At 33.4% G+C, this 24,427-nt stretch overlaps 1 protein-coding gene across 2 annotated transcripts in view; it reads left to right on the top strand.

Moving 5' to 3' along the window:
- Positions 1 to 24,107, top strand: part of CUL4B (cullin 4B) — a 34,552-nt gene extending 10,445 nt beyond the window's left edge. The window contains exons 4-21 of one of the 2 annotated variants that reach the window (XM_036226508.1): positions 5,533 to 5,636; positions 6,115 to 6,184; positions 6,971 to 7,044; positions 7,844 to 8,006; positions 8,153 to 8,242; positions 8,543 to 8,625; positions 9,253 to 9,320; positions 10,248 to 10,366; positions 10,971 to 11,163; positions 12,073 to 12,177; positions 12,655 to 12,765; positions 13,197 to 13,282; positions 14,388 to 14,495; positions 15,358 to 15,471; positions 16,192 to 16,297; positions 17,411 to 17,583; positions 19,231 to 19,383; positions 21,151 to 24,107. In XM_036226508.1, coding sequence (XP_036082401.1) covers positions 5,533 to 5,636; positions 6,115 to 6,184; positions 6,971 to 7,044; positions 7,844 to 8,006; positions 8,153 to 8,242; positions 8,543 to 8,625; positions 9,253 to 9,320; positions 10,248 to 10,366; positions 10,971 to 11,163; positions 12,073 to 12,177; positions 12,655 to 12,765; positions 13,197 to 13,282; positions 14,388 to 14,495; positions 15,358 to 15,471; positions 16,192 to 16,297; positions 17,411 to 17,583; positions 19,231 to 19,383; positions 21,151 to 21,246 — 2,016 coding nt within the window. In that variant the 3' untranslated portion in view covers positions 21,247 to 24,107. Of the gene's footprint in view, positions 1 to 5,532; positions 5,637 to 6,114; positions 6,185 to 6,970; positions 7,045 to 7,843; positions 8,007 to 8,152; positions 8,243 to 8,542; positions 8,626 to 9,252; positions 9,321 to 10,247; positions 10,367 to 10,970; positions 11,164 to 12,072; positions 12,178 to 12,654; positions 12,766 to 13,196; positions 13,289 to 14,387; positions 14,496 to 15,357; positions 15,472 to 16,191; positions 16,298 to 17,410; positions 17,584 to 19,230; positions 19,384 to 21,150 lie in introns of both variants that reach the window. The other variant, XM_016122064.2, reaches the window with a different exon arrangement.
- Positions 24,108 to 24,427: the final 320 nt, after the last annotated feature.

Below are 24,427 nucleotides of genomic sequence, written 5' to 3'. Positions count from 1 at the left end.
GAAAGTATAACATTTATTCTTAATATACATTTCAGTCTATTATCTTTGCAGGTAATCCTAGTCTGTACTTCAGTTCTGATGAAAAGAATTTTATCTGTATGAATAATAGGAACTCTTGTTTGGTTAGCTTTTTGTGAAATAAATCTTAAATAATAAGCCTTTCTATTAATGATTCATTTATCGAGTAGATGAATCACAAGATAAAGCATCTTACTATCAGTTATTATCCATTGTAAAATCATTGCTTAATTAAGTAGTTAGTGATTATAGGAGAGCAGTTAGATTCTTTGCAAAGATGAATATTGTATTATATGTAAGTTTAACTTATTCTGTGGATGTTTTTAAGCTTAGTCTGTCGTTATGTATTGCTCCTCTTTTTTCTTATAGTTGACACATAATATATTAGTTTCAGTGTACAACATAGTGATTAGGCATTTATATACCTTATGAAATGATCACCGCAGTAAGTTTAGTTGTCATTCATCACCAAAAAGTTATTACAATATTATTGACTATATTTCCTATGCCGTACATTATATCCCTGTGACTTATTTATAAGTGGAAGTTTGTAACTCTTAATTCCCTTCACTCTTTTTAGCCATCCCTAACCCCCCTTCCCTCTGGCAGCTATCAGTTCCCTGTACCTAGGTATGTTTCTGTTTTGTTTTGTTTTTAGATTCCACATACAAATGAAATGATATGGCGTCTTTGTCTGACTTATTTTACTTAGCATAATATACCCACTAGGTCCATCCGTGTTGTTGCAAATGGCAAGATTTCATTCTTGTTATGGCTGAGTAGTAGTCTAGTACACACACTCTCACACACACACACATGTGCGCGCGCGCAAAATCGTCTTTATCCATTCATCAATTGACAGACACCTGAGGTGTTTCCAGAAGGGGCATACAGATGGTCAACTTACATGTGAAAAGACGCTCAGCATCACTAATCATTAGGGAAATGCAAATCAAAACCATAATGACTGTCATCAAAAAGAGATAACAAGTGTTGGCTAGGATATGGAGAAAAGGGAACCCTCTTGCCCTGTTGGAGAGATTGCAAATTTGTGCAGCATCTATGGAAAACAGTGTGGAGGTTCCTCAAAAAATTAAAAATAGAACTACCATACAGCCCAGCAATTCCACTTCTGGGTATTTATCTGAAGAAAACGAAAATACTTACTTGGAAAAATATGTGTGCGCCCCTGTGTTCATTGTAGCATTATTTATAGTAGCCAAGATATGGAAACAACGTAGGTGTCCATCAATAAATGTATTGCTCTTCTTTTTACCGAATTGTTAATCAGTACTATCTCTGCTATTTAAAAAATGTACAACTGCAAATACTTAGACCTTGATAATTTCAGTCTTAGTTAAGCTCTTTTTACTAGCTGTAAAAAGAAACATAATTTAGTTTTCATTGTCTGGCTTTCCTTTTGCAAGTTCTTAGTTTTTGATATATTTGAATATCTTATTTTAGCCATGTTTACTAGATGTAAAAAGAGTTAGTGTAGATTTTATTGCCTTATCAGTTGTTGAACAGTTTTGTGATGTGTCTTTCTTTAAGCATATGGTTTGAAAAATAAGATGCAATCCTTTAAGCCAATGACCAGAGTTCAGCACCCTGGTGGGAATTTAATATCTTTCCTAGTGTCTGACATTGTTAAATCAGAAAATTTTTTAAATTTCCTAACTTACCATGTTTAATTCTTTATTTTGTTTTTACTCTTTGTATTGTCTATCCTTATTTTAATCTTCTTATTTTTTTTATTTTAGTCTTCTTACCCTCATTTCTATTCCTTCTCTCATCAGGAATGCAGCTTTCTGTGTCTTTCCTGTTTCTTAAATTCTGTCTTCCCCAAAGCACCAAATTTCATGATCTGTAGTTTTGTATTTCATCTGTTACATGTTTATATTTTCTTTGGAGTGCTTTTGATATGAGATGTATGGCTTTTGGAGAGGAGGGTCTAGAATTTGGAGGAATAAAGATTAAAACCTTTCTAGAATATTTCCATTTTATACCTGATTACCTTAAAAAAGGATTTAAGGTAGCATTTTTACCAGTAATGATCGTGAGCTTAAGTAAAAAGATTGTTTTATTTGAGAGACTTGTATAACTATCTAGGATCTGTTTAATACATATAGTTACCAGTGAATTGAGGTTATTTTTGTATTATACTAAATCAGACTTCTAGGGATTTTTAAAGTATTTATTGAAATGCAAAATAATTAATACACTTCAAAGAGTGCATTTCAAAAATAAAATAGAACTTGTCTCAAACTCCTAAGTAGATATTTAACTTTCTTATTCCTTTTTCTCTCCCAGCACCTAACAGGATACTGATTATTTAGTAAACAATCTATCCTTGTTGAATCAGTAACTGCTTTGCGCAGAGCTGGATTGAAACCATTGGCATATAGAGATCACTTAGTGCTTGCCCTTAAGGTGCTTATAATCTAGTAGGTTCATGAAATTAGTAGTTTGTGACCAGCATTTTTTAAAGAAATAAAATAGAAAATATCAGAGTATATTAAACAGTAATGGTAAGTGTAGTTTCATAAAGATTATGTTTCAAGTACATCAATTTATTTTGTGTACAATGGATTATGACAAAACGTATTTATTACTGTGGCTTGTCAAAATTTTCTGGAAGCCACTGTTTTAGGCACACATGATTGCTACAAACAAACTTTGCTTAAAAGTGAGGAAAGCAGAACGTTTAGATCATAGGTGTATAGAAGATTATAAAGGGACATGAAACTAAAATGGTAAGATTGTGCCTTGAATGCTATGCTAAAAAAATGTGGTGGTGGGGAAGATATAAAGGGTTTTATTGGCAAGGCGAGTATTTAAGTGTTTTGAATACTTAATACGTTTACCTGATTCAAAGTCCCCAAAATTTTACGGAGCAGTAGTAAACAGTTTTACTTCCATCCCATCCTACAACTCCTGGCTAGTTACCCTTTCCACAAACATTATTAGTTTGGGTGGAGGATATCCAGAGATGTTTTATGAATGTAAAAACAACTTTGTGTTTATTCACTTTCTCTTTTTTATATAAATTTGAGTAGACCATGCACCACACTAAACTGTTCAGTCCTTTGTATTTTTTTATACTGATTATGGGACTTCTTCATAACAGTACATGAAGAGCTTGATGGAAAGTTGTCGAGGAAGGAACTAGATCTAGTCTATATGTTAAGAAGCAGTCAAGGCTGAGTTAGAGAAGCAGAGTGTTCTCTTCCAGCTTTACCTTCAAAATTAACCTTAGATGCTCCTGATTTTCCTGCTTTTCTTTCCCCAAACATCTTAAACCATCCTCCAAGTAAACACAGGTTATGCTGTATGTATATAAACCCAAGCTTAATTCTCTATTTCTCAAAGTTCCCATTAGTTCTTTATCCATTTCCCTCTGGGTCTTTGGGACTCCACTTTTTTTACCTCTGCCCAAGAAGCCTTTCCGGTCTTACCCCTGCCCTAAAGACTGGGTCAGGAGCCTTGCCTCTTTGCTTGTCTCTATCATAGCACCCAGAACAGTATATTGTATGTTTTCTAGCTAGTTTTTTCCTTATACTATAAAAGCCCCTTCTATGTACAGGACAATTGCTGGTTATAGGTATGTTAGTTTTTTGAGTATGTACTGTATTCACTTGGTTCAAAACTTAAAAGGTATTAAAGAACGTATAGAGCAATGGTCCTCAACCTTTTTGGCACCAGGGATCAGTGCTCTTATGAGAATCTAGTGCCTGATGATCTGAGGTGGAGCTGAGGCAGTAATGCTGGCCCAGGAGAGTGGGTGCAAATACAAATGAAGCTTTGCTCGCTAGCCTGCTGCTTGCTTCTTGCTGTGCGGCCTGGTTCCTAAGAGGCCATGGACCAATATTGGTCCATGGCCCCGGAGTTGGGAACCCCTGATAGACAGAATTGAGCACATGATCTTTTTTCTGTCCTTAAGGAGAACTGGGGGACAGAATACACACATAAAGAGATAGTGTTGACTCAGTGACAGGCCAGTGTGGTATGATTGGTGATAGTGCCAGGTGAGTGTCATTCATTGCTGAGGCAATTAAGGAAAGGGTATTGGAAGAAGTAGGACCTCGATGAATGGTAAGGGAATATGGTATCTTGTTTGAGAAGATAAATAGATGTGTTCAGAACTACTAGATGGGAGAAAGAGGAACACAGTGCAAGGGAATGGGGAAGTAGGACTTGGAGAAGTACTGGAAGTGGGAAATGTGGAGATGAAGTAGGAAAACAGAATCTAAGGAGGGAAATGAGAAATGCTGAGAAAATGAGTCACACGAAAGGAATATTGAGATACAATGAGAAGAATACTAAAGGAGAAAAGAGGATAGTCTATAGAGGACCAGTGTGAACACAGAGGCACATGAAATAAACATAAAGACACCTTTTAGGTGTTTGTGGCCTAACCAAAGTCTCCATGGAAAGTGGCCAGTTTGGCCAGTGGAAACAGCCTTCTTATTCCTCCTTAGCTTCTGGATCTAATTGGCCTGCTATTTCCTGGTATGGTATAGGGACGTCTTTCCTCCAATAGTATAAGCGGTTTCCTTTAAGCTTTCTTTTCATTTGCTATTTCATGTACTGGACCTGAATATTCTAACTACATATTTATGAAAACCACTTCAACCAACAGAACTTGAATGTTCCCTCAGAGTCAGTTTTAATGGAATTTTTGCCTTCTGTTGTGGTAAGAAAGGAATCCTGGTGTTATACTTAAGTTATTGCTAGTTGGAATTGTCGATTATATCAGAGTTCATCCAAAGAGTTTTACTGGCTGTTTTAAATTTGAAAGTCTTTTGATATACATACCAAGAAAAAGTCACTGAAATCTGAAGTTTTCCCTTCTGGGATCTGAGTATAAAAGAAGACCAATTCAACGATTAAATTCAACTACTAGAATTAAGTAAAAATACAGTCATTTCTTTCCTAATGTTTATTCGGTTGTACAAATTTTAAAACCTATATTTATCTAAATATTCTTAAACTGAAATGTTGCAGAAAACACTTTGAGTTTAATTATATCATACTTATAATCCTGCTAGCAATCATTTCTGCGTTGCTCTGTTCAGAAAAACCGAAGAAAGTATAAATTGTAATTCAGTGGTGGTCAGATAATTGGTGAAATTATCTTTTTAAACTCAAAATGAACTGCTTATGAAGACAATCAACATTTTAAGAACAAGACAGCATTTGTATGTAGCAGTTGTTATAAATTCAGTGTCTTCACAGGGGGAACTTGGCTTGATTCCCTCCATCCTTAACCTTTACAGCCATAATCAATACATGAATTTTTGTGTGTGTGGTTTTTTTTTTGGTATGGTACATTGGTTATAAAAAAGTTCACCATCCACATTGATATTTTGTTGTTTGACTTTGTGTTTCAAATGGATCCATAACCCTTTTTAATAAGCCAATGTGGTAGATATACTAAAATAATATGAATTTGATATAGATAATTGACAACCCCCCCCATTCTTTCCTTAAGCAGGTGTCTGTTTAATCTTGCAGGCTGTAGAAAATCTCTGTTCTTACAAGATTTCTGCAAACTTGTACAAACAGCTGAGACAGATTTGTGAAGATCACATCAAAGCACAAATTCATCAGTTCAGAGAATATCCTTTTAAAAATAAAACATCTTATACTTTTATCTTGTCCTCCCTCTGTATCCCTCAATATTTATTTAATCCAGCTTGAAATGGAATGCTTGTGTTTTATAGGTTATTTTTGTTCATTCTGCTTCCAGAGAAAGAAAAAAACAAATTTTTGAATTTTCAGCTTTAATCAACATTGTGGTATTAGTGTAAATACATCTTTACCCTTTTTGTCCTAACAAATTTTCATTTGAAGAAAGAATCTTCTAAGGGAAATCATAAACTGAAAACAATGCTCAGTTATGTCTAAGACTTGTTTTTAAAGGTATTTTTTGTGTGGATCAATTTTTTGTACAGTTTAAGAAATAGCATATTTTAAATAATTAAGTGCTATTTTGTTTCATTAAGTAGAGTATTCCATATTTAAGACAAATGTGCTCTTACATTGCATATGTTACTTGTACTAAACATTTTAAGATATCCTTGACGTACATCTCATGGATTCATTGGATAGTGTTCTTTTTCTAAAGAAGATTGATAGATGCTGGCAGAACCATTGTAGACAAATGGTAAGCTGTAAAAAGTATGGCATTTCAGCTAAATAGTGTAGTTAGAAAATACATTTCTTCAAATACAGGATTAGTAATTTTTAAAAGTTTTGTGATAAGGGCCTGCCTCACTATCTCTTCTTGTTCAGAATTGGAAACTAATTTTGGTTCAGTTTCCTATTTTAAAACTGTAAGTCATAAGTAAACAAGCATTTTAGAATGAGTAGCACCTTAGGATCATTTTTATTTTTGTCACACTTAACGAAAAAGTATTACATCCAGTCTGATGAATATCCCACCCACTATTTGATTACCCGTAAAGGTGCCTGATGGTCCTATGTTTTAGCTTATTTACATCCTGACCTTTTCCTTTCTCCCTAATCTGGTATTACTTTATACCTTATGTTCTGCAAATTAAAAATTTTAAAATCCATCCCCCCTGCCCAAAACCCTACACATACAATTTAAGGCAGCTTCACTCTGAGTGCTATTGCTGAGGAAGAATTGTGTGTGTGTCCCTTTTATTCCCTGTTTTTTTTAATTATTATTTTTTCTCAAGATGCAAAGAAGTCATCGGACCATTTTAAGTGTCCTTTTTCTGGAAAGTACAGCAAGGATTAAGACAATAGAGTAGTTTAATAAAAAATGGTGTGGGCTTATTCTCGAGTAGATCTGTTTATCTCTGCATTTGATCCTAGTAGTCTAGTAAATATTCAAGTGAATCCTACAATTTTATTATTTTATCAAGAGAAAATTTTTTAGCTTCACAGAATATGAAAATTGTTTGATTTTGTTTTTCATTGGCAGATCATGATCAGGAGCATTTTTTTGTTTCTGGATAGAACTTACGTTCTTCAGAATTCAATGCTACCCTCCATTTGGTAAGCATATGCCAGAAAAAAATTATGAAAATATTTGTTACAAATCATAGTCAAATCTTAATTACACTAATTGAAGAGAGTAAGTGATACTGTTAGTATTCTGAAAACTCACATTTGGCTTCTAGACTTGTATTTATAGCAGTTTTACCTTCTTATGTTTTATCTGTGCTCACATTGGAGATAGCTAACATTCTCTGAGCCTATAATAATTTATGAAGTCCTTTTTTTTGTTAGCTAAGGGAATTAAAGTTTTCTCTGGACTATATGGATCTGTAACATTTTACTGCTGATGAAGAGTTTGCTCATCTTTTAACATTATCATGGACAATTCCATGTATACACAAAAAGAGTATAATGAGCTCTTCCCGCCATGTATCTAGCATCTACTTATAGCAATTATCAGAGCTTGCTTATTTTTGAGTACTGAAGCCAGATAACAAATTACCAATTAAGCCTTTGTTACCAGAACAATGAGGACCATTTTATTACTTAGAACTAAATTTGTCTTTTAAATTGACCAAGAAAGAAATCCACCAAAGGAGACAGTTTAAAAAACTTAGTTATGGAGGAAGACAGGAATTTAGCTTCAGGTCTCATCAAAGAAAAAATGAGTTTCCTACATGCTTTAATTTAAGAAATGTTATTTAAGATTAAATGTGTGGATTTTATTCTTTTACAATTGCTGCTTCAAAGCCTGGAGTCATAATTAACATGTGAGAAGTTAAGCCTCTCCAGAAGTGGTATTGTTGTCAATTAACTTAGGAAGATATATATATATATATATAATTTTTTTTTTTAGGGACATGGGACTGGAGTTATTTAGGGCTCATATTATAAGTGATCAGAAAGTCCAGAATAAGACAATTGATGGCATTCTTCTCTTGATTGAGAGGGAAAGAAATGGTGAAGCAATTGATAGAAGTTTACTCCGAAGCCTTTTAAGCATGCTCTCTGATTTGCAAGTAAGTTAACTACTTCAGTTACTACTGAGCTGATGGCTGTCTCTAGTTTAATGTTCAAAACCAGATTCATGGTGATGTTCACGTAGAGGATATTTAATACATTGTGAATGAATAAATAAACTCCTTTATTTGTTTTCCCTTCCCAGATTTATCAGGATTCTTTTGAACAACGATTTTTGGAAGAAACTAACCGGCTTTACGCAGCTGAAGGCCAAAAATTAATGCAGGAAAGAGAGGTATTTAAAAATCATGATTAATAAATCCACTGTGCCTCACAATAGACCTAACTTTATAGAACATAAGCTTCCCTTTGCATTTATCTTCCCAATATTGTGATGCTTTTCTCTCACTTAGCTGCTCCTTTCTTTTCTCTCTTCTTAAAGGCCAGAATTCTGGATCATAAGCTCTACCTATAATTTTACATATGATTCAACCCTGTCACATTTGACAGGGCTGCTCCCAGGATCTTTTGGACTTGACATTTTCTGAATGATTTATGGGGAGGAAAACAATAATATAAAAAACTATCTTTGTAGGTTCCTGAATATCTTCATCATGTTAACAAACGTCTAGAAGAAGAAACAGACAGACTTATTACTTACTTAGATCAGACTACCCAGTAAGTATTACATGCTCTGCCTAATAGCCTTAACCTGTGTCGTTGAATCACTTAAGGCGTTTTAGGCATTCCCCAAATGTGTTAGGAACTATTTTCAGGTGTGATTTAAGATTTTTTAACAATTGCTTTCATAATGCATACTTCAAGTTGTTATTTTCCCTAGTGAATTAGATTTGGTCAAGGATTTGATTATTGGTTGTGTTTATATGTTTAAGATGTAATTAAAAATAGTATTAAAAGCTGATGTGATCTTTGAAATTTTCAGGCCAATTAAAATTCCATAGGTGTTCATAGGAGAAATTGTTTTTGTGCTTTCTTAAATATTACCAAACAAGGAGTTCCTGTAAGCAGCATAAGTAATTTCTTTACCTTCCTAATAAAAGCAGAGAAATTTAGAAAAAGGAAACCATAGGAAGACCTTGGAAATATTTATTTCATGATGTAAATCAAATGCTGGAATATGCACTATTTTCCTTCTTTTAGGCAGAGTAACTCTGAGCACCGATAAATTTATGCACAGGATAGGAATATTACAATGAACATAAAACAAATTATTTGAAGCCAAGAAGAGGCTTTAAATTTTCAGCAAAGTCAAATCTCAATAATTCTCAACTTTTTTCCTTGTAGGAAGTCATTAATTGCTACTGTAGAAAAACAACTTCTTGGTGAACACTTAACAGCAATTCTTCAGAAAGGTAATTGGCAACTTTTAAATCAGATTACTTTTTAAATAGCAGCAGGGAACAATTAGAAACAAATTTTAAAGATTTCCCTTTTAAAAGCTTGATAGCATGTGGTGGCTGCATTTCTGAGGATGGACACAACCCTTATTCCCTATTCATCACAGTAAACTTTCAAAGAGGTGCCTCTTTCCTTAACTTAAAGATATAGGAACTGAGATGAGGGATGTTCACCAACAACAATAAAGAAACAGGGAATTTGGGAATTCTTAATTAGTAAGACTACAGTAAAGAAATGCATTCCTTTTTGCACTAAAATGTTTTTATTTATAGCATAAAAAACCAAGCACTTCTACCAAGCATTTCTAAGTGATCTTAGAGTGTACCCTGCATTTACTTTGACCATGCCACAAATAGGCAAAAGTCTTACCTTTCTCTCAAACCATCTTTTCTTTTGTATAAAATGGGTATATTTTAGAACTTTGATGTAGTTATACTATTATTTCATTCTGAAAATCAAATACATTAGAACCTCATTTAAATTTGGCCTATTAATGTGTGGTTTTGCTGTATCACAGCCTGTATCCAGTGGTCTGAAAGATAGCTATGTACACTAATGCCAGATATAACATGCCTGACTGCACATATGACATATTTGTAATATGTACTTATATAAACCAGTTTTTATAAATTGGTTTGTACATCTGATCTACCATGTTAAATTGTACAAACTATTTATTTTTAATTAGGCTTAAGTTTCCTATATTTAGTTTTCACTTGGAAAGGTGATTATCTAGTTGGGTTTAATTCAAAGCAAATCTCTTTATTAAAATTCACAGGCTAGTCATAGTTCAGACTAGTATTACAATAATAACTTAATTTTCATTAAAATATCTGACATTTTTGCTTACTTTTTTAATACCAAAATATTTTAATATTCAGGTTTAAATAACCTTCTTGACGAAAACCGAATTCAAGATTTATCTCTCCTGTATCAGCTCTTCAGTAGAGTTCGAGGTGGAGTTCAGGTTCTCTTGCAGCAGTGGATTGAATACATTAAGGTATTAACAATTAACCTGAATTTTTTTTCTCTTTCATGGCTTCTAATCTATACACCCAGAGTGTATATCAGCAAACATTTCTTGTTAGATCCATTTTTTAAAAAAAATAATGAGAGTTTTGAGAGCAGTCAACCTAAGAATGATAGCTGTGTGGCAAATCAGCAATTAAACAGTTACCTTCTTGATGTCTGCTGTGATTCCTAGCTCCAATACTTACAGCAGTGAATGCGGAAAAATAAAGGGGACCTTTTTTTAGATCCAAAATTTCTTTCCCTTTTTAAATCTTACACAGAAGCCAGATTGTCATTTTTTAAAAGTCAAAGCTGACTTTTTTAAAAGGAAGGAAAAGAGCCTAGAGACTTACAATTATACCTCATTATGATATTGTATACCCAGTGGTCATTCCTTATTTCGTGTTTATAGATGAATGGTATCAGTTTGGATGTTTTGTTGCTTGCTTTTCCTGATTTCAAAAATAGCTTTATTTTACTTTAATTTTTTGAAATTTAAAAAATATGTATACCTATTTAAAAATATGATTTGGGGATTGTTTTCATCATAGATAATTCAGTTCTAGTAAAAAGTGATAATTTTTATTTTTTAGGCATTTGGCAGCACTATTGTTATTAATCCTGAAAAAGATAAAACCATGGTTCAAGAATTGCTGGATTTTAAAGATAAGGTTGACCATATAATTGATATCTGTTTTATGAAGAATGAAAAATTTATCAACGCCATGAAAGAAGCATTTGAAACATTTATTAATAAAAGACCAAACAAACCTGCTGAACTTATAGGTATTTTTCCAGTCCCTTTTTACAGTTCTTTAATGTTCCTCTTTTATTCATAACATTCTCAGTTAATCTGAAATTTCAACAAGGTTGTATTATATTAACACTTCATTGATTCCAGATTGCTTAGCTGGTAGTTTCTAAAAACTTGGGATAAGTCCTTCAAGCTAAAGCCCACCTGTTAAACATAATGTTCTTTCACTATAAGACAGTACCTTGGACACTATTTACTTTTATTTATAATAACCTTTAGATCTGTTTTATAAGCCTACAGCAATTTAGAGGTGGGGCAGGGTGCTGTTTTTAGAGGGCCACATTTAGGGCTGCAAGAAAAGATAGCAGAAATTACAGTTTCCAGTGAGACAGGGAAAATGTCCAGGACAAAAACAAACCTAATAGTCTGAACCCATTTAGTGTAAGAGTGTTGTATACTATAATACTTTTCAGATATTCTTACCCAAGTACCCCTTAATGTCAGAAGAGGAGGTAACCTGAGAAGGTCTAGCATCCTCTGCAAAAAAAAAAAAAAGATGAAATTTCATTGGTGTACTGCTTATCCTTAAAATTTTTGCAGATTTTGCCTCCAACTCTGTAATGTATCTGGTTTGTTTTAATAGAAAAGTAGTATTTAAGATTGCTTAACATCATTGCAATGAAATGGATACCCTAGTGGAAAGTGGATTAGATCTGGAGCCAGAAGACTTGGGTTTGAGTTCAGGCTCTCGTATTTATTAGCTCTGTGACATTGAACAAGTCGTTTCATCTGCCTTACTTTGGAAACTTTAAAAAAATGCATGTATACCCCTGAAGCACTGAAAATATTTAGTATATCATACTTCTTTCTGTGTAAGTGTAATGCCCAGTACCTCGTGGATACTCATGATCTCTAAATAGCAAACTTTACCCCCATTTTAGCTAAGTATGTAGATTCAAAGCTTCGTGCTGGCAACAAAGAAGCTACAGATGAGGAACTTGAAAAAATGTTGGATAAAATTATGATCATATTTAGATTTATCTATGGTAAGTTTATTTTTCTTTTAATATTATTTTTTAAAACAAAGCACTCAACAGAAATTAACAAGTATAATCAACTTGGAGGAAGTATTATTTGGGAGTTAAATATTTGAAATTGTGTTATACTGCTTGCATTTAATTCAGTGAAATACTTTGAGGAATGTTATTTGGCTTGTGTTTTGACTTTTATACTATTAAGAGCTTCGATTCTTGTTACCTGTTTTAATCTCTAGAGTATTGACACTAAAGCTACTGATTGACTAAAGTTTTCTAAAGCAAAGTTTATGCAGTCTTAATATTTTATAGCAAAGAACTTTTGAAATGTCTGGTTCAAAAGTCTGCCTCTAATGTTTCTTATATTTAACAAACTTGGATAAAATGTATGAATTGGAGTAATGGTATGATTTATTAAATACTTTAGAGTGGTTTTGTCAGAACTTTTTATTGGAATGTTGTGAAGTTGTGTTTTATTATTTAACATAGGCAAGGATGTTTTTGAGGCCTTCTATAAGAAAGATTTAGCCAAGCGCCTGTTAGTTGGGAAGAGTGCATCTGTAGATGCTGAAAAATCAATGCTGTCCAAACTTAAACATGGTATGTTTGTCTTCTTTCTGTTCCTTCTTTGATTTCTGAGAGAAAATGTATTAGCTTAATTTTTACTCTTGTCAGTCACTGTAGGTTCATGATGAAAACATAAGTTGAGTAAGCTCATTAGGTTTCCAACCTATTGTACATATCCAGAGCTGTTGTAATTTTTTTTTAAAAAAGTAGCATTGTTCTTGTTTTTATTATTTGCATAAAAATTTCCCATTTATATTATGCCTAAATAGTAGCTAAGGTTACTGTAGGATTAAAGAGTTTGACTCTGAATTAATGGGGGCATACACTTTTGGTTAAGGATTTTCTTAGGAATAGTTAAGATCACATTTCATGCTTTTCATGTTTTCAATTTTAATTTTAAATTTCAATTTTAAATTCTCTGTTTTTAACCACTTTGATATATTATGTGTAAACATCTTTAATAGAATGTGGAGCTGCTTTCACCAGCAAACTTGAAGGAATGTTTAAAGACATGGAACTTTCTAAAGACATCATGATTCAGTTCAAACAGGTAAAAGTGAGTTAACCTCTTACTTAATTCCTTGAACTTAAATATATTTAGTTATCTCCTTTGTACTGAAGAGGATAAATAGAAACATGATTTTGTTGTAAATATTTCATAGCAACTTAGATGATGGTCACAGTAGAGAAAAAATCACTGATGAAATGTAAGTATATTTGACCTACTTCAGAATTTATTCTCAGTGTACATCCAGAGTAACACAAAAGTAGAAATAAAATGTTTTTAACTGAAGTCAGGACAAGCTGTGACTAGATAGTGAGAGCAGGGCTTCCTCTAGCATCTAATCACTGTTGATGAGTCGCATGTTCAAAGGTGGCAATGAAGAGCGAGGAAAGGTGATAAGAGTGGTTGTATTACAGCCTTTGGGGACATTGGAAATGAAAAGCTAGATCCATAGTTTTGCAGATGTTGGTAGAAGGTGGTTTTGAAATATTTAAGAACATAGGTAGAGTGAGGGCAAATTAGATTTTCCTCTCAGGTTTTAATGGTGACTTTTTTACCACTATATTGTTGTGGTGAGAAATGAGAGTAGAAGACTCAAGAGAAAGATGAGGGTCAGTAGGATTGTGAGTCTTATAGTAGCTACAGAATAGGGTTTATCTGCTTTGCCCTTTCCCCATTTTCTTTCTCCCCCACTTCAGGTCACCCCCTGCAAAAAGCTAGTGGAGCAAATGAAAAACCAAATACTTGGGCTGGCTGGTAGGGTGAGGAATGTGGGTTGCTGCAAGGTGTTCCAAGTCATATAAGGGTCTCCAAAGGTGGGGACTGCAGGTGGTATGGGGAAAAGAATGGAGAAGAGATTCTATAACAGCCCGGCTATATGTGAGAAATTACTTAAGTCGATAATGCCTCTAATGAGGTCATGTGATCCTTTTGTGCCATTGTAACAAAATAGTAACCAATACGTTTTTCTAATACACTTAATAAAGGCTTCATTTATATTCCTTTTAATAGTTGAACTTTATTTTAGAGATGGTCAGTATTCACATATAATTGTATAATGGGTAACTTTTTGAATGGGTCTTTATTATGACATGAAATGTATGCACTTTTAGTTTTAAGATCTCAGTATGTGTGTTTGATCTTATTGTAGTATATGCAGAACCAGAATGTACCTGGGAATATTGAATTAACTGTGAATATCCTGACGATGGGTTATTGGCCAACATATGTGCCTATGGAAGTCCATTTACCACCAGAGGTAAGAGTTGTTGTTTGTTGACTTGAATTATAAGCGTAGAAATATATGACACTTCTATTTTGCTTGTCATTGAAAAATAGATACTTTTTGAAAGTTTGTGTCAGTAAGCACACCTACACCTAATGCCCACTGTTTTAATAATTCACTCTTCTATTTATGTTACTCTTATACTAATATCATTACAGCATAGCTAATGATGCCAAGTTTCTGGCTTCAGGGCTAATTTCCCTTCAGTTCCCCAGATTGTATTCACCACTCTGCCTAGCTATCACAAATTCTTGCTTATATGTCACCTGGGGGTTGGATTGCTGAGTGATGAGTGCTTGCATAAATTCATCCTAATTCATGAGGGGAACTGTCTAATGCAGGACCGAAGCTTAGAAAAGGAGTTAAGGCTAGAGAGACAGATGCTAAGAATCCTCCATGGAGATAATCAAGGGCACCCAGGAAGTAGATCTCCCTTGTTAAGAGGAAAAATATAGAAACAGGAAGAAAAAGCCTGAGGCATAACTTTGGAAAGGGCTCACATTGGCAGGTAGTAGGAAGAGGAACCTGTGGAGGAAATCAGTGAAGAAGCAATAGCGAGATAAAGGAACCAGCATGGTGCAGAGGCACAAAAGACATTGGAGGTGAATGTTTTAAAAGAGGCAATGAATAATTGTTGCAGAGAGCAGAGTGTAAAGAATGATAAATTCCATTAGATTTGGTAGTTGAGAGATCATTACCTTACCTCAGTGATCAGTGGACCTACTGAGTAGTCTTAAAAACATCCAGAAATTATTATACATGAGGTAAATACAAAGAGTGGTGAATGTGATATTGGATACAGAGCTTAAATAAAGCTTTATTTTATTTACTGTAGATGGTAAAACTTCAGGAGATTTTCAAGACATTTTACCTAGGCAAACATAGTGGCAGGAAACTTCAGTGGCAGTCTACTCTAGGACACTGTGTTTTAAAGGCAGAATTTAAAGAGGTAAGTGGATGTTCCCCAAACTTAAGTTTCACCTTCATCTTTGATGTTGAGGTCATTGCTCTTAACTCATTTGTAAATTTATCCTAAATATCTGCATGACAGTGATAGCTTCTCACAGCTTTGTGTATTATAAAAATGTGGTCTTTTCAACAACTGATTTGGCTTTGCTGCAAACTGAAAACAATAACCCATTTTCCCACCCTTTTCCCACCTGTGGATGCAGAATTTACACTGCTCTCTTTTGGACAGGAAACTTCTTTTCTTGTTGACAGAGGCTAGAGAATAGAGTGGGTGTTAAGGGGAACAGTTCTCTTATCTAATGTCAAAAAGGTCCTTCAGTTTTTCATGACTTACCTAAATCAAAAAAGTTAAAAATGTATTTGAAACAGTGATTCATTGCTGCTCATGATAAACATCTGTCATGACACATAAGGCTAAGTTATTAATTTTCATTACTTTGTTGTTCAGTTTTAATTAAAAGGCTTGAAAAAAGACCTGTAGAAAAGTAACCCAATCCTCCCTCCTGTTTTAGGTAGGATCACACCTAAGCCCTACACCGAACATACTGGCTTTTCTGGATAATGTTAATCCATGTTTCTGAATCCACTAATTGAATCCACTAATTGATAAAATGCTTTTCCTATAAGACATTAGTCATTTGATTAATTTTTCATGTGTGGTTTTTTTTCAAATGGCTAAATACTGCTGTTTCTCCAACAGGGTAAAAAAGAACTCCAGGTGTCTCTTTTTCAAACACTGGTGCTGCTAATGTTTAATGAGGGAGAGGAGTTCAGTTTAGAAGAGATCAAGCAGGCTACCGGAATAGGTTTGTGTTGAATCAGTTAATTAGCAAGCATTATTCAGTGTCCACTATGATGTATACACCACTAAGAGCTCGGGGGGGATACAAAGGAATAATCCCTTTCCTCAGCACTCATAATGTAACCAATGGGAAAGGGGGAAATGACACTTGAAATAATTTCACAGTCATTAAGTACCAATCTGTGGTGCTGACTTAGGAGTGTGTTAGGAATTCAGCAAAGCAAGAGATCATTGTGGACTGGCACCATTGAGAAAGCCTTCGTGAAAAGGGTGGGACTTGAGTTAAGGAGAAGGCATATTTTGCAAGGGGAAATATTGTGAGAATAGGCTTCGAGGTAAGAATGAGCACAGTGTGGGCAGGAATCATGAAGAGTAACTGCTGCAGCACAGAACAGGGAGATAAGATAGATAAGATGGGTAGAGCCTGATCATGGAGAGCCTTACAAATCTAGCAAATGAAACCTACATTGTAGAGTCTCAAGCATGTAATATAATGGAAGTGACTTATTTGGACAACTTACCTGGAATAGGTAATTAGGTAAATAGACAATAGGGCAGCTTAGAGGATGAAGAGGTTCCTAGTGGGGTATTCAGGCATAAAGTGATATAGGGCTTAGACTTAAATGAGGCCAGCGAGAATGGAGAAGGAGCATCTCTAAGGAAGCACCAACTTACTAAGTATTTGGAGGATGAAGGAGAAGGAAGATTTAAAGACGATTCCAGGGTTTCTCACCTGAGTAGGTTGGTAGCTTCATGACTAACAGTTGGAAAGAGGACACCGTTTTATGGGGAAGATAATGAATAAAACTTTGAACATACTGGAGTGATGATAATAAAACAACCAAATGAATGAAGGTGTCCTTTAAATGTGAGAGTGGCAAGAAATGAGATGTCATTTCTGAAGATTTGGTAGTTATCCACATGGAATGATGATTGAAGCCGTTAAAGGATTACCAGGAAAAAAAAAACATTAGATAGAACAAAGAGGAAGTCATCAGTGACCTTTGGGAGGGACACACAGTTTTAATAGAGGGATGGGGTTGAACCTAGATTGAGGTTGAATGTAGCTGTTCTTGTTGATGAGCTAGTAACAACTAAGCCACTGTTTCTTCTTCAGAGGATGGAGAGTTAAGGAGAACACTGCAGTCTTTGGCCTGTGGCAAGGCTAGAGTTCTAGCGAAAAATCCAAAGGGCAAAGATATTGAAGATGGTGACAAGTTCATTTGTAATGATGATTTCAAACACAAACTATTCAGGATAAAGATCAATCAAATCCAGATGAAAGAAACGGTATATCTTTTGCATTCTCCTTGTCCTAATACACGGAATTATGTGTTCATAATAAAATTTATAAAGAAGATTTTATGCCTACCTAGAATACTACCACTAACATTATTTTCCGTGCCTATATCTAGCTCACTGTATTTCAGTATTTGATTTCACATTTTTGTGGGGGAGGTGGACATAGCTGGGCTCGATACTCAGTAGTTTTATATCCTGCTTTTTTCGTTTAACATTAAATGTTTAGACTTTTTCCATGCCATTAAATATCTTGATAAAATGACAGATGACCACACAATATTATTTTGCATGGCTATTATAATTTATTCAACCATTGTCCATTATTGGACAATTAAATTCATAATTTTTTTAGTATTATAAATAGAACTGCAAGACATCTTTGTACCTAAATCTTGATCTCTCTGAGCCTTTCATTATGATAAATTCATGGAAATAGACCTTTTGGGTCAAAAGGTGTGAACATTTTAAGAGGCTTAATACATTATGTCATATTGTGTTCCAGAAAGGCTGAACCAATTTACATTTTGTCTAGCAGTATGACTGGCGGGTCTTAACAGTGTCCTTGCCAGCACTAAAGATATTTTCTTTTTAAAATCTTTGCCAACTTGCTTGATTAAAAATCTGAATAACTTAGTATTTCTTTGATTAACAGTGAATATTTTGTTTGTTTTTGCTTTTTGAATTTGTAAGAGACTTTTATTAAGAAAATCAAGAACAGCATTTCTTGAAACCAGTTGGTTTCAGTTCCAGTAGATTTAATGTAGGGCTTGAGAAAAAGTTTTAATGTGGGACAGAAGTCAGTATCTCAGACAAGTCCTGTCTTGTTCACATTCACATCAAAGGCATGACATTCCCTTAGAAAATTACTGTCTTTTTAAAAAATTTATGCTGTAACAGAAAAAAATTGATGGCAAAAAGCCCAAATTATTCTGATTTAGGTGCTAAAGATGAATATTTTTGCTTTAGCATTAAAATTGGTAAACTGACTTCTAAACATCTAAATTTCTGTTAGCCTTGAATGAATATAAGCACTAACTGTGCATTTCTGATATATATATTAACAAAATATTTTTTTTTATTTTTAATGTAGCTCTTCTATTTATTTTTTTAAAATTATTGGGGTGACATTGGTCATTAAAATAAAATAGGTTTCAAGTGTATAATTCAATAATATGTCATATGTACAAAATATATTTTAAAAAAAAGTTTGGTTCTCTTAGCTAGTTAGTACCATACTTTGAATCAGAGGTCAAAGTCAGTCATTTTTAGAGATAAGCTAATGTTATACAGAAATCTAGTCAATAACCCTTTGTGACATATTTAGAAGATTTCAGGAACAGAGTAAAAGAAAATGATAAATTCAGCATCAGCTAGTCTCTATTTCTAGAAAAGCAAATCTTTTCTATTAATAATATTGGCATTACTGCATAGGTGCCAGGCAATATAAATTAGGACAGAAAGGAATTATGTTAGTAGGGGTTTTTTTCTGTCATTTTCTGTATGTTTAAGGTTCCTTTAGATAATTCAGCATATTTTGAGCATTAACAGTGTGTCATGTCCCTAAAATGTACAATTTGTGTAAGTAATCAAGTTCCATGTCAGGTACATTTCCTAAGTTTAAAACTTTTTTGTTAGGTTGAGGAACAAGCAAGCACTACAGAAAGAGTATTTCAAGATAGGCAGTATCAAATCGATGCTGCAATTGTTCGAATTATGAAGATGAGAAAGACACTTAGCCACAATCTCCTTGTTTCAGAAGTATACAACCAGTTGAAATTTCCAGTAAAGGTAGGTACTTTTGTATTTTTACATTGAGCTTGTTATCTGTAAAAGGGAATGAATACATTAGATTTTTAAACACAAATCTTAACAGAGTAAAGCCTCAAGATAATTTGGAGGAACAGTTTTAATTTTTCAAGTTCTTATATATGATTTTAAAAGAACCTTTATTGACATATGTGGGCAGCTGTGACAAAAGGGGGAAAACAATTTTACAAAGCTCTTATATCTGAAAGTTAAACTGCTAAATGAGTCTTTGAAAATTTCAAGTTCAGACACTATATTTTTTGAGCTTATTTGTTATTTTTTTTTCTCAAAATACATTGATATTTGACAGATTTGGTTATTTTAAATTAAATCTTTTGTTTAGTTAGCTTATATAGGTGCCCATTAGAAACACTATACAGATAATTAGCCATCATTATCCATCTTTTTGAAAAGTTTAGTGATAGTTCTGGCAAACTGAAATTGATTATTAAATGGACATTCCAGTGTAAATGCCAGATAATAAAGAGGCATAGACAATGTGATAGTGTACTGCACCATTTTTCAAGTGTTAGAAGATTCCCAAACCCTTGGATAAATACTTGATAGAGTTTCAATTAGACTTTTGGCTGTTGGGGTTCTCATGATTTTTGGGCTTGTTTTTTTTTTTACTTTTAAAATGGGGATGGTAATAGTATTTGCTTTAAAGGATTATTGTGAGGCTTAAATGAGAAAATATATGTAAAAAACTTAGCACTGTGCCTGGCACATAATAAATGCTCATTAGCTGTTATTGCTAATAATAAGGTAGGTTTTTTGTCTTTGCCAAACTTAATACTGCCTCATTACCACATGCTCAGTCATGCTCTGCCTAGTAACCATTTCACCTCCAGCCAGAGCGATCCCTGATGCTAGAGAAGATAAGAGGATCACTATAATAAATATCATGCTGATATTCTAGGTCTTTTACCATAATTAAGAGAAAGCCATTTTGATTTTCAAACCTCGGAATTACTGGGTGATATGATGGCTGAAATTTTGGCTGCCCGATCAGAATACTCTCCCTAACTGTTGATCAAGTGGCCATTTTACACAATTTGAAAAACGCTATTACCAAGCAAGATTATATTCTTTTTATTGGCTAAATGCAAAAGGCAGTGGGATTTTGTCATTCAAGAGCTAATAATACAGTCATGAGAACAAGCTTGTCAGCTTTAACGGTGATTTTTTAACAACAAGTAGGATTCAAAAATTAAAATCATTTATAGTAGGTAACAGTTAAATCTTACATTAATTGTGGAATATGAATATCTGAATTTTTAGATGATACTTCAGTTATCGAACCATTTGTTGCGGTGTCCTTATAAATAGTGATTTCTGCAGTACATTTTTTATCTTCCCAAACTATCTTGGCAAAATTAAATATTAGCATTCTGTCTCCCTAAACTTACAATGTGTTTCTCATGTGAAGTTATGAGTTAGTCTTTTGTATTTGTGCAGAGAATAGGTTCTTAGAAAACCTCGTTAACTAGAAAAGTAATAGTATAATAATATGACAAGGTGTGACAGTATATGTATAGTATAAAAACATTTCTTAACCTAGTTTGTTTTCATTATACTTTTTCTTAAAAAAATTATGGATATTTAAAAAAAATTAAAAATTAAAAATTAAGGAATTTAAATACATTAAATCAGTGAGCCAAAACTGCTCTTTTTTTAATGGGATGTTGGTAAATGGCCTTGAGCCAATGAATATGAGCTTTTGGATTGAAATTTTACTTTCTCTTATAGCCTGCTGATCTTAAGAAGAGAATAGAATCTTTAATTGACCGGGACTACATGGAAAGAGATAAAGAAAACCCAAACCAGTACAACTATATTGCATAAAATTTTGGCCTTGGAGCATTTTGTGTCTTCATGCTGTAGCCAGTGGATAAACTAACCTGCCGATCCTATATTATTTGACTTCTTTTATACTACCGATGAACAAATGAAGCATTGTAATGGAAATAGTTGAGTGGAGTGGACTTTTTTGGTGGTTAACATGCCCATTAAAAGAGTAATGCTTACCTTTAAGAAGAATGTCGTTGAACTCTTTGCATGTTATTTAGTATGATGTGCAGAAAGCTCTTAAGAAAATACCTGGTCTTCATGATTCTTCTTTGGAACTGGGAAAGAGGTCCCTATGGTTATTAAAAAAGGGGGGTTCTTATACACCATTAATTATGAAGCAAAGATTTATTTGCTTTAAATGTCATTTAAATACTTAAACTGCATGGAAACTTTATTTACTGTACAGAGTTCTGGATGTATTTATCAAATAGAAAAACCACCCTGGACTTGGTTGTTCACCTGTTTTTGCGATTTCCCTTGAAAAGAAAAATAAGTTGTCATAGCTATTGATAATCTACTAAATAATGTTCTGTTACACTGAAAGGGATGTTTTGAAAAAAATATTATTTGGAGACAAGTTTTCAAATAGAGGGACAGTTACTTATATAATCTCTTGTATATATCCATCCTCAAATGTTCCATTTATGGCTATGGGAGGAGTATGTATGGCTTAGCCCTGAGTTTACTGTGCTGACTAACAGGTACTTATAAAAATAGCTGAAATAGAAAAATTGCTGATCATTTGTCCTAGAAGAACACAGTAGGTGAGAAAAATCCAACTCTTTTTTCATATTAAAAATGAATACAATATGAACATCGCAAAAGAGACCAAAACCCACATATTTTGTAAATTTTTACATGCGTGAAAATTCATCAGCTAGTGTTCAATTTCCTTTAAACTTTAATGTTGTTTGGACAGTTTTGTCTTTAACTTGGACCAATTATAGATTGTTACAAGCTTTTAGAATTTAGTATTCCTATTTTCTCTACCAGTTTTTTTTGGAAGCATCCCAATTATTGGTAAATAAGCCTTTCCTATCTTTATTCTAATTTCCTAAAGCCCTAGATGTAAAGGTCCTCCCTCATTTTCTCTACACAACCCCTAGTTGGGAATTTCAAATTTTATATCATGCTGATCTTATTCCTTTCAAAATTGCTTGAATGTAAGAGTTCTCATAGCTTCTGGACACCTACTTTTCAGGGGAATGTCCAATATTCTGTGTAGGAACAATTCTATGTAGGATTGTTTGGACATAGAAAATAGCAAAAGTATTGTTCTTCAAATGGATAATGTGAGTAAAAAGCATCTCTTTACCATCAGTGGTTTTCTTGTTTATGTGGGTTTTTTTTGTTTGTTTGTTTTGGGGTATGTTTTTTTTCTTCCTTGTTTGTTTATCCTTGAAGCTTTGAAGGAAATTGTTCTTGGAGGAGAAGCAGAAAATTTTGTTTTGATTTTTTAAAATCAGAACTGCTTTAATGCTTTTTGTAGTGGTATATTTCCTTTACTATTTGGGGCCTTTACCTAGGTCCTAGCTAGTCAACTGAGGAGACTTGGCTCTTGTGTCTGCTATTGGTTGTTTTCTTGAGTTCTCAAAGACCTGTTAACAGCTATTTAAACAAAATTGCCTGTTCCTCTCTAATTTTGTCAGTGTGTACACTGTTTAAGTATATGCAGTGTTTCAAATGCCTTCCTAATTTCTTTTTGAGCAGCCATTACCTGTATTTTCTCAGCTCCTCTGTTATTTCCTTACATGAGCTCATCTGACAAGGAAATGCAACTGTTTTGTTTGTTTGTGCTTTCTCCATACTGGACCATCTATATCAGTGTTTTAATTCATCCGTAATGGTCTCTGAGACATGTAAACTGTTCCACAAGACTTGATAGTTACTCTTAAGGAATTCTTAGGTAGAATTGGTCCTGTTAGGAGAAGACTCTTGGTGTCACTCTTGTTATCTTGAAAGCTGGTCCCTTTCCTGAGGCTCTTAATTTTTTGAAAACTTGATGATGTGTCAGGTGAAAAATTGGCAAGACTGTTAAAAAAACAAGTTGAAGGGAGCTGTTTAAAAAATTGAAAAGTAATTGCAAACAACATTGGATAATTGTGACTTTTCAGTTGTTCTGTATCAGTTGAATTTTTGTGCTCTTTTCCCTGTGTATGTGGTGGTTCTATTTTTCTCCAATAAAACTTTTATTTAAAAAAAGTTTCTAGAGAAGACTTTTAAAATTCAAATGTTATAAAAGTTATAAAACCATAGACCATAAAATCTTATTTGTAATGATTTATTTTACTGGATTCGCATTTGTCAATTTTGTTATTTTTAAAAAATGCTCGTTTATTGTTGTGGTTTAGTGATAATGCTGTAGGAATGTGGAAGAAGGAGGAGAGTATGGTAAAGGGTGAGTAAAATTCCCAGGAATCCTCAAGGTGAATATTTATTCTTTAATGTCATTTTAGATCAAGTACAAATATAAACATTGTTTCATTCAAATCCTCAAAGTCAAATAGTTGCATAAAGTCACTATGAAACTAATCTAGATTTACGTTGAGGGGAAAATAAAAGATTAAGTACTTTTGTTTTTATGGCTCTTGATCTCCCTTTTGGCTCCTGATCTGTGTACAGTTCAGAGAATCATTTTATTCTATTTAGGCATCTGTATCTCAAGATTTTCAGAAGTTTGTTTTTTAAATTTTAGTACCATAAGTTTTTTTTTATGGTAACTATTTTTTTGCTTGTTTCAAAGATCATTCTGTTTATTGCTGTGAATGAAAGGAGTGCTATAAACATGTTCTGTTCTTTCATCTACATAAAATTACCAAAAAAAGTTGTTTATTAAAAGAAATAAGGATTGCTAATGGGAATTTGCATAATTATGCTTTATATGATATCCATACTGATGCTTCATTAATCAGTGTTTTTCAGTTTCCTACAAAGAAAGTTTGCTTCGCATATGAATAATGAACAGATTCATTCACCTGGAAGCACTTGGTTCAAATTTAATACTTTGTTCAAGTACTTTATGTTTTTCCTTGCTATTAAAAAGGTTATTTCTTTTTTTGAACAGATATATAATTTACTTTTATTTTTAACAGTCCTTAGAACTTATATCTAGCATAGTAAATAATTAAATCTAACTTTTCTTTCACAGACCTTTTTGATGTAGAATATAAGAGTG

Source organism: Rousettus aegyptiacus, unplaced genomic scaffold (assembly GCF_014176215.1).
Source record: "Rousettus aegyptiacus isolate mRouAeg1 unplaced genomic scaffold, mRouAeg1.p scaffold_m13_p_9, whole genome shotgun sequence".
In the NCBI taxonomy this organism is placed as follows: Eukaryota; Metazoa; Chordata; class Mammalia; order Chiroptera; family Pteropodidae; genus Rousettus; species Rousettus aegyptiacus.
This window is presented reverse-complemented; position numbering and strand designations above follow the sequence as displayed.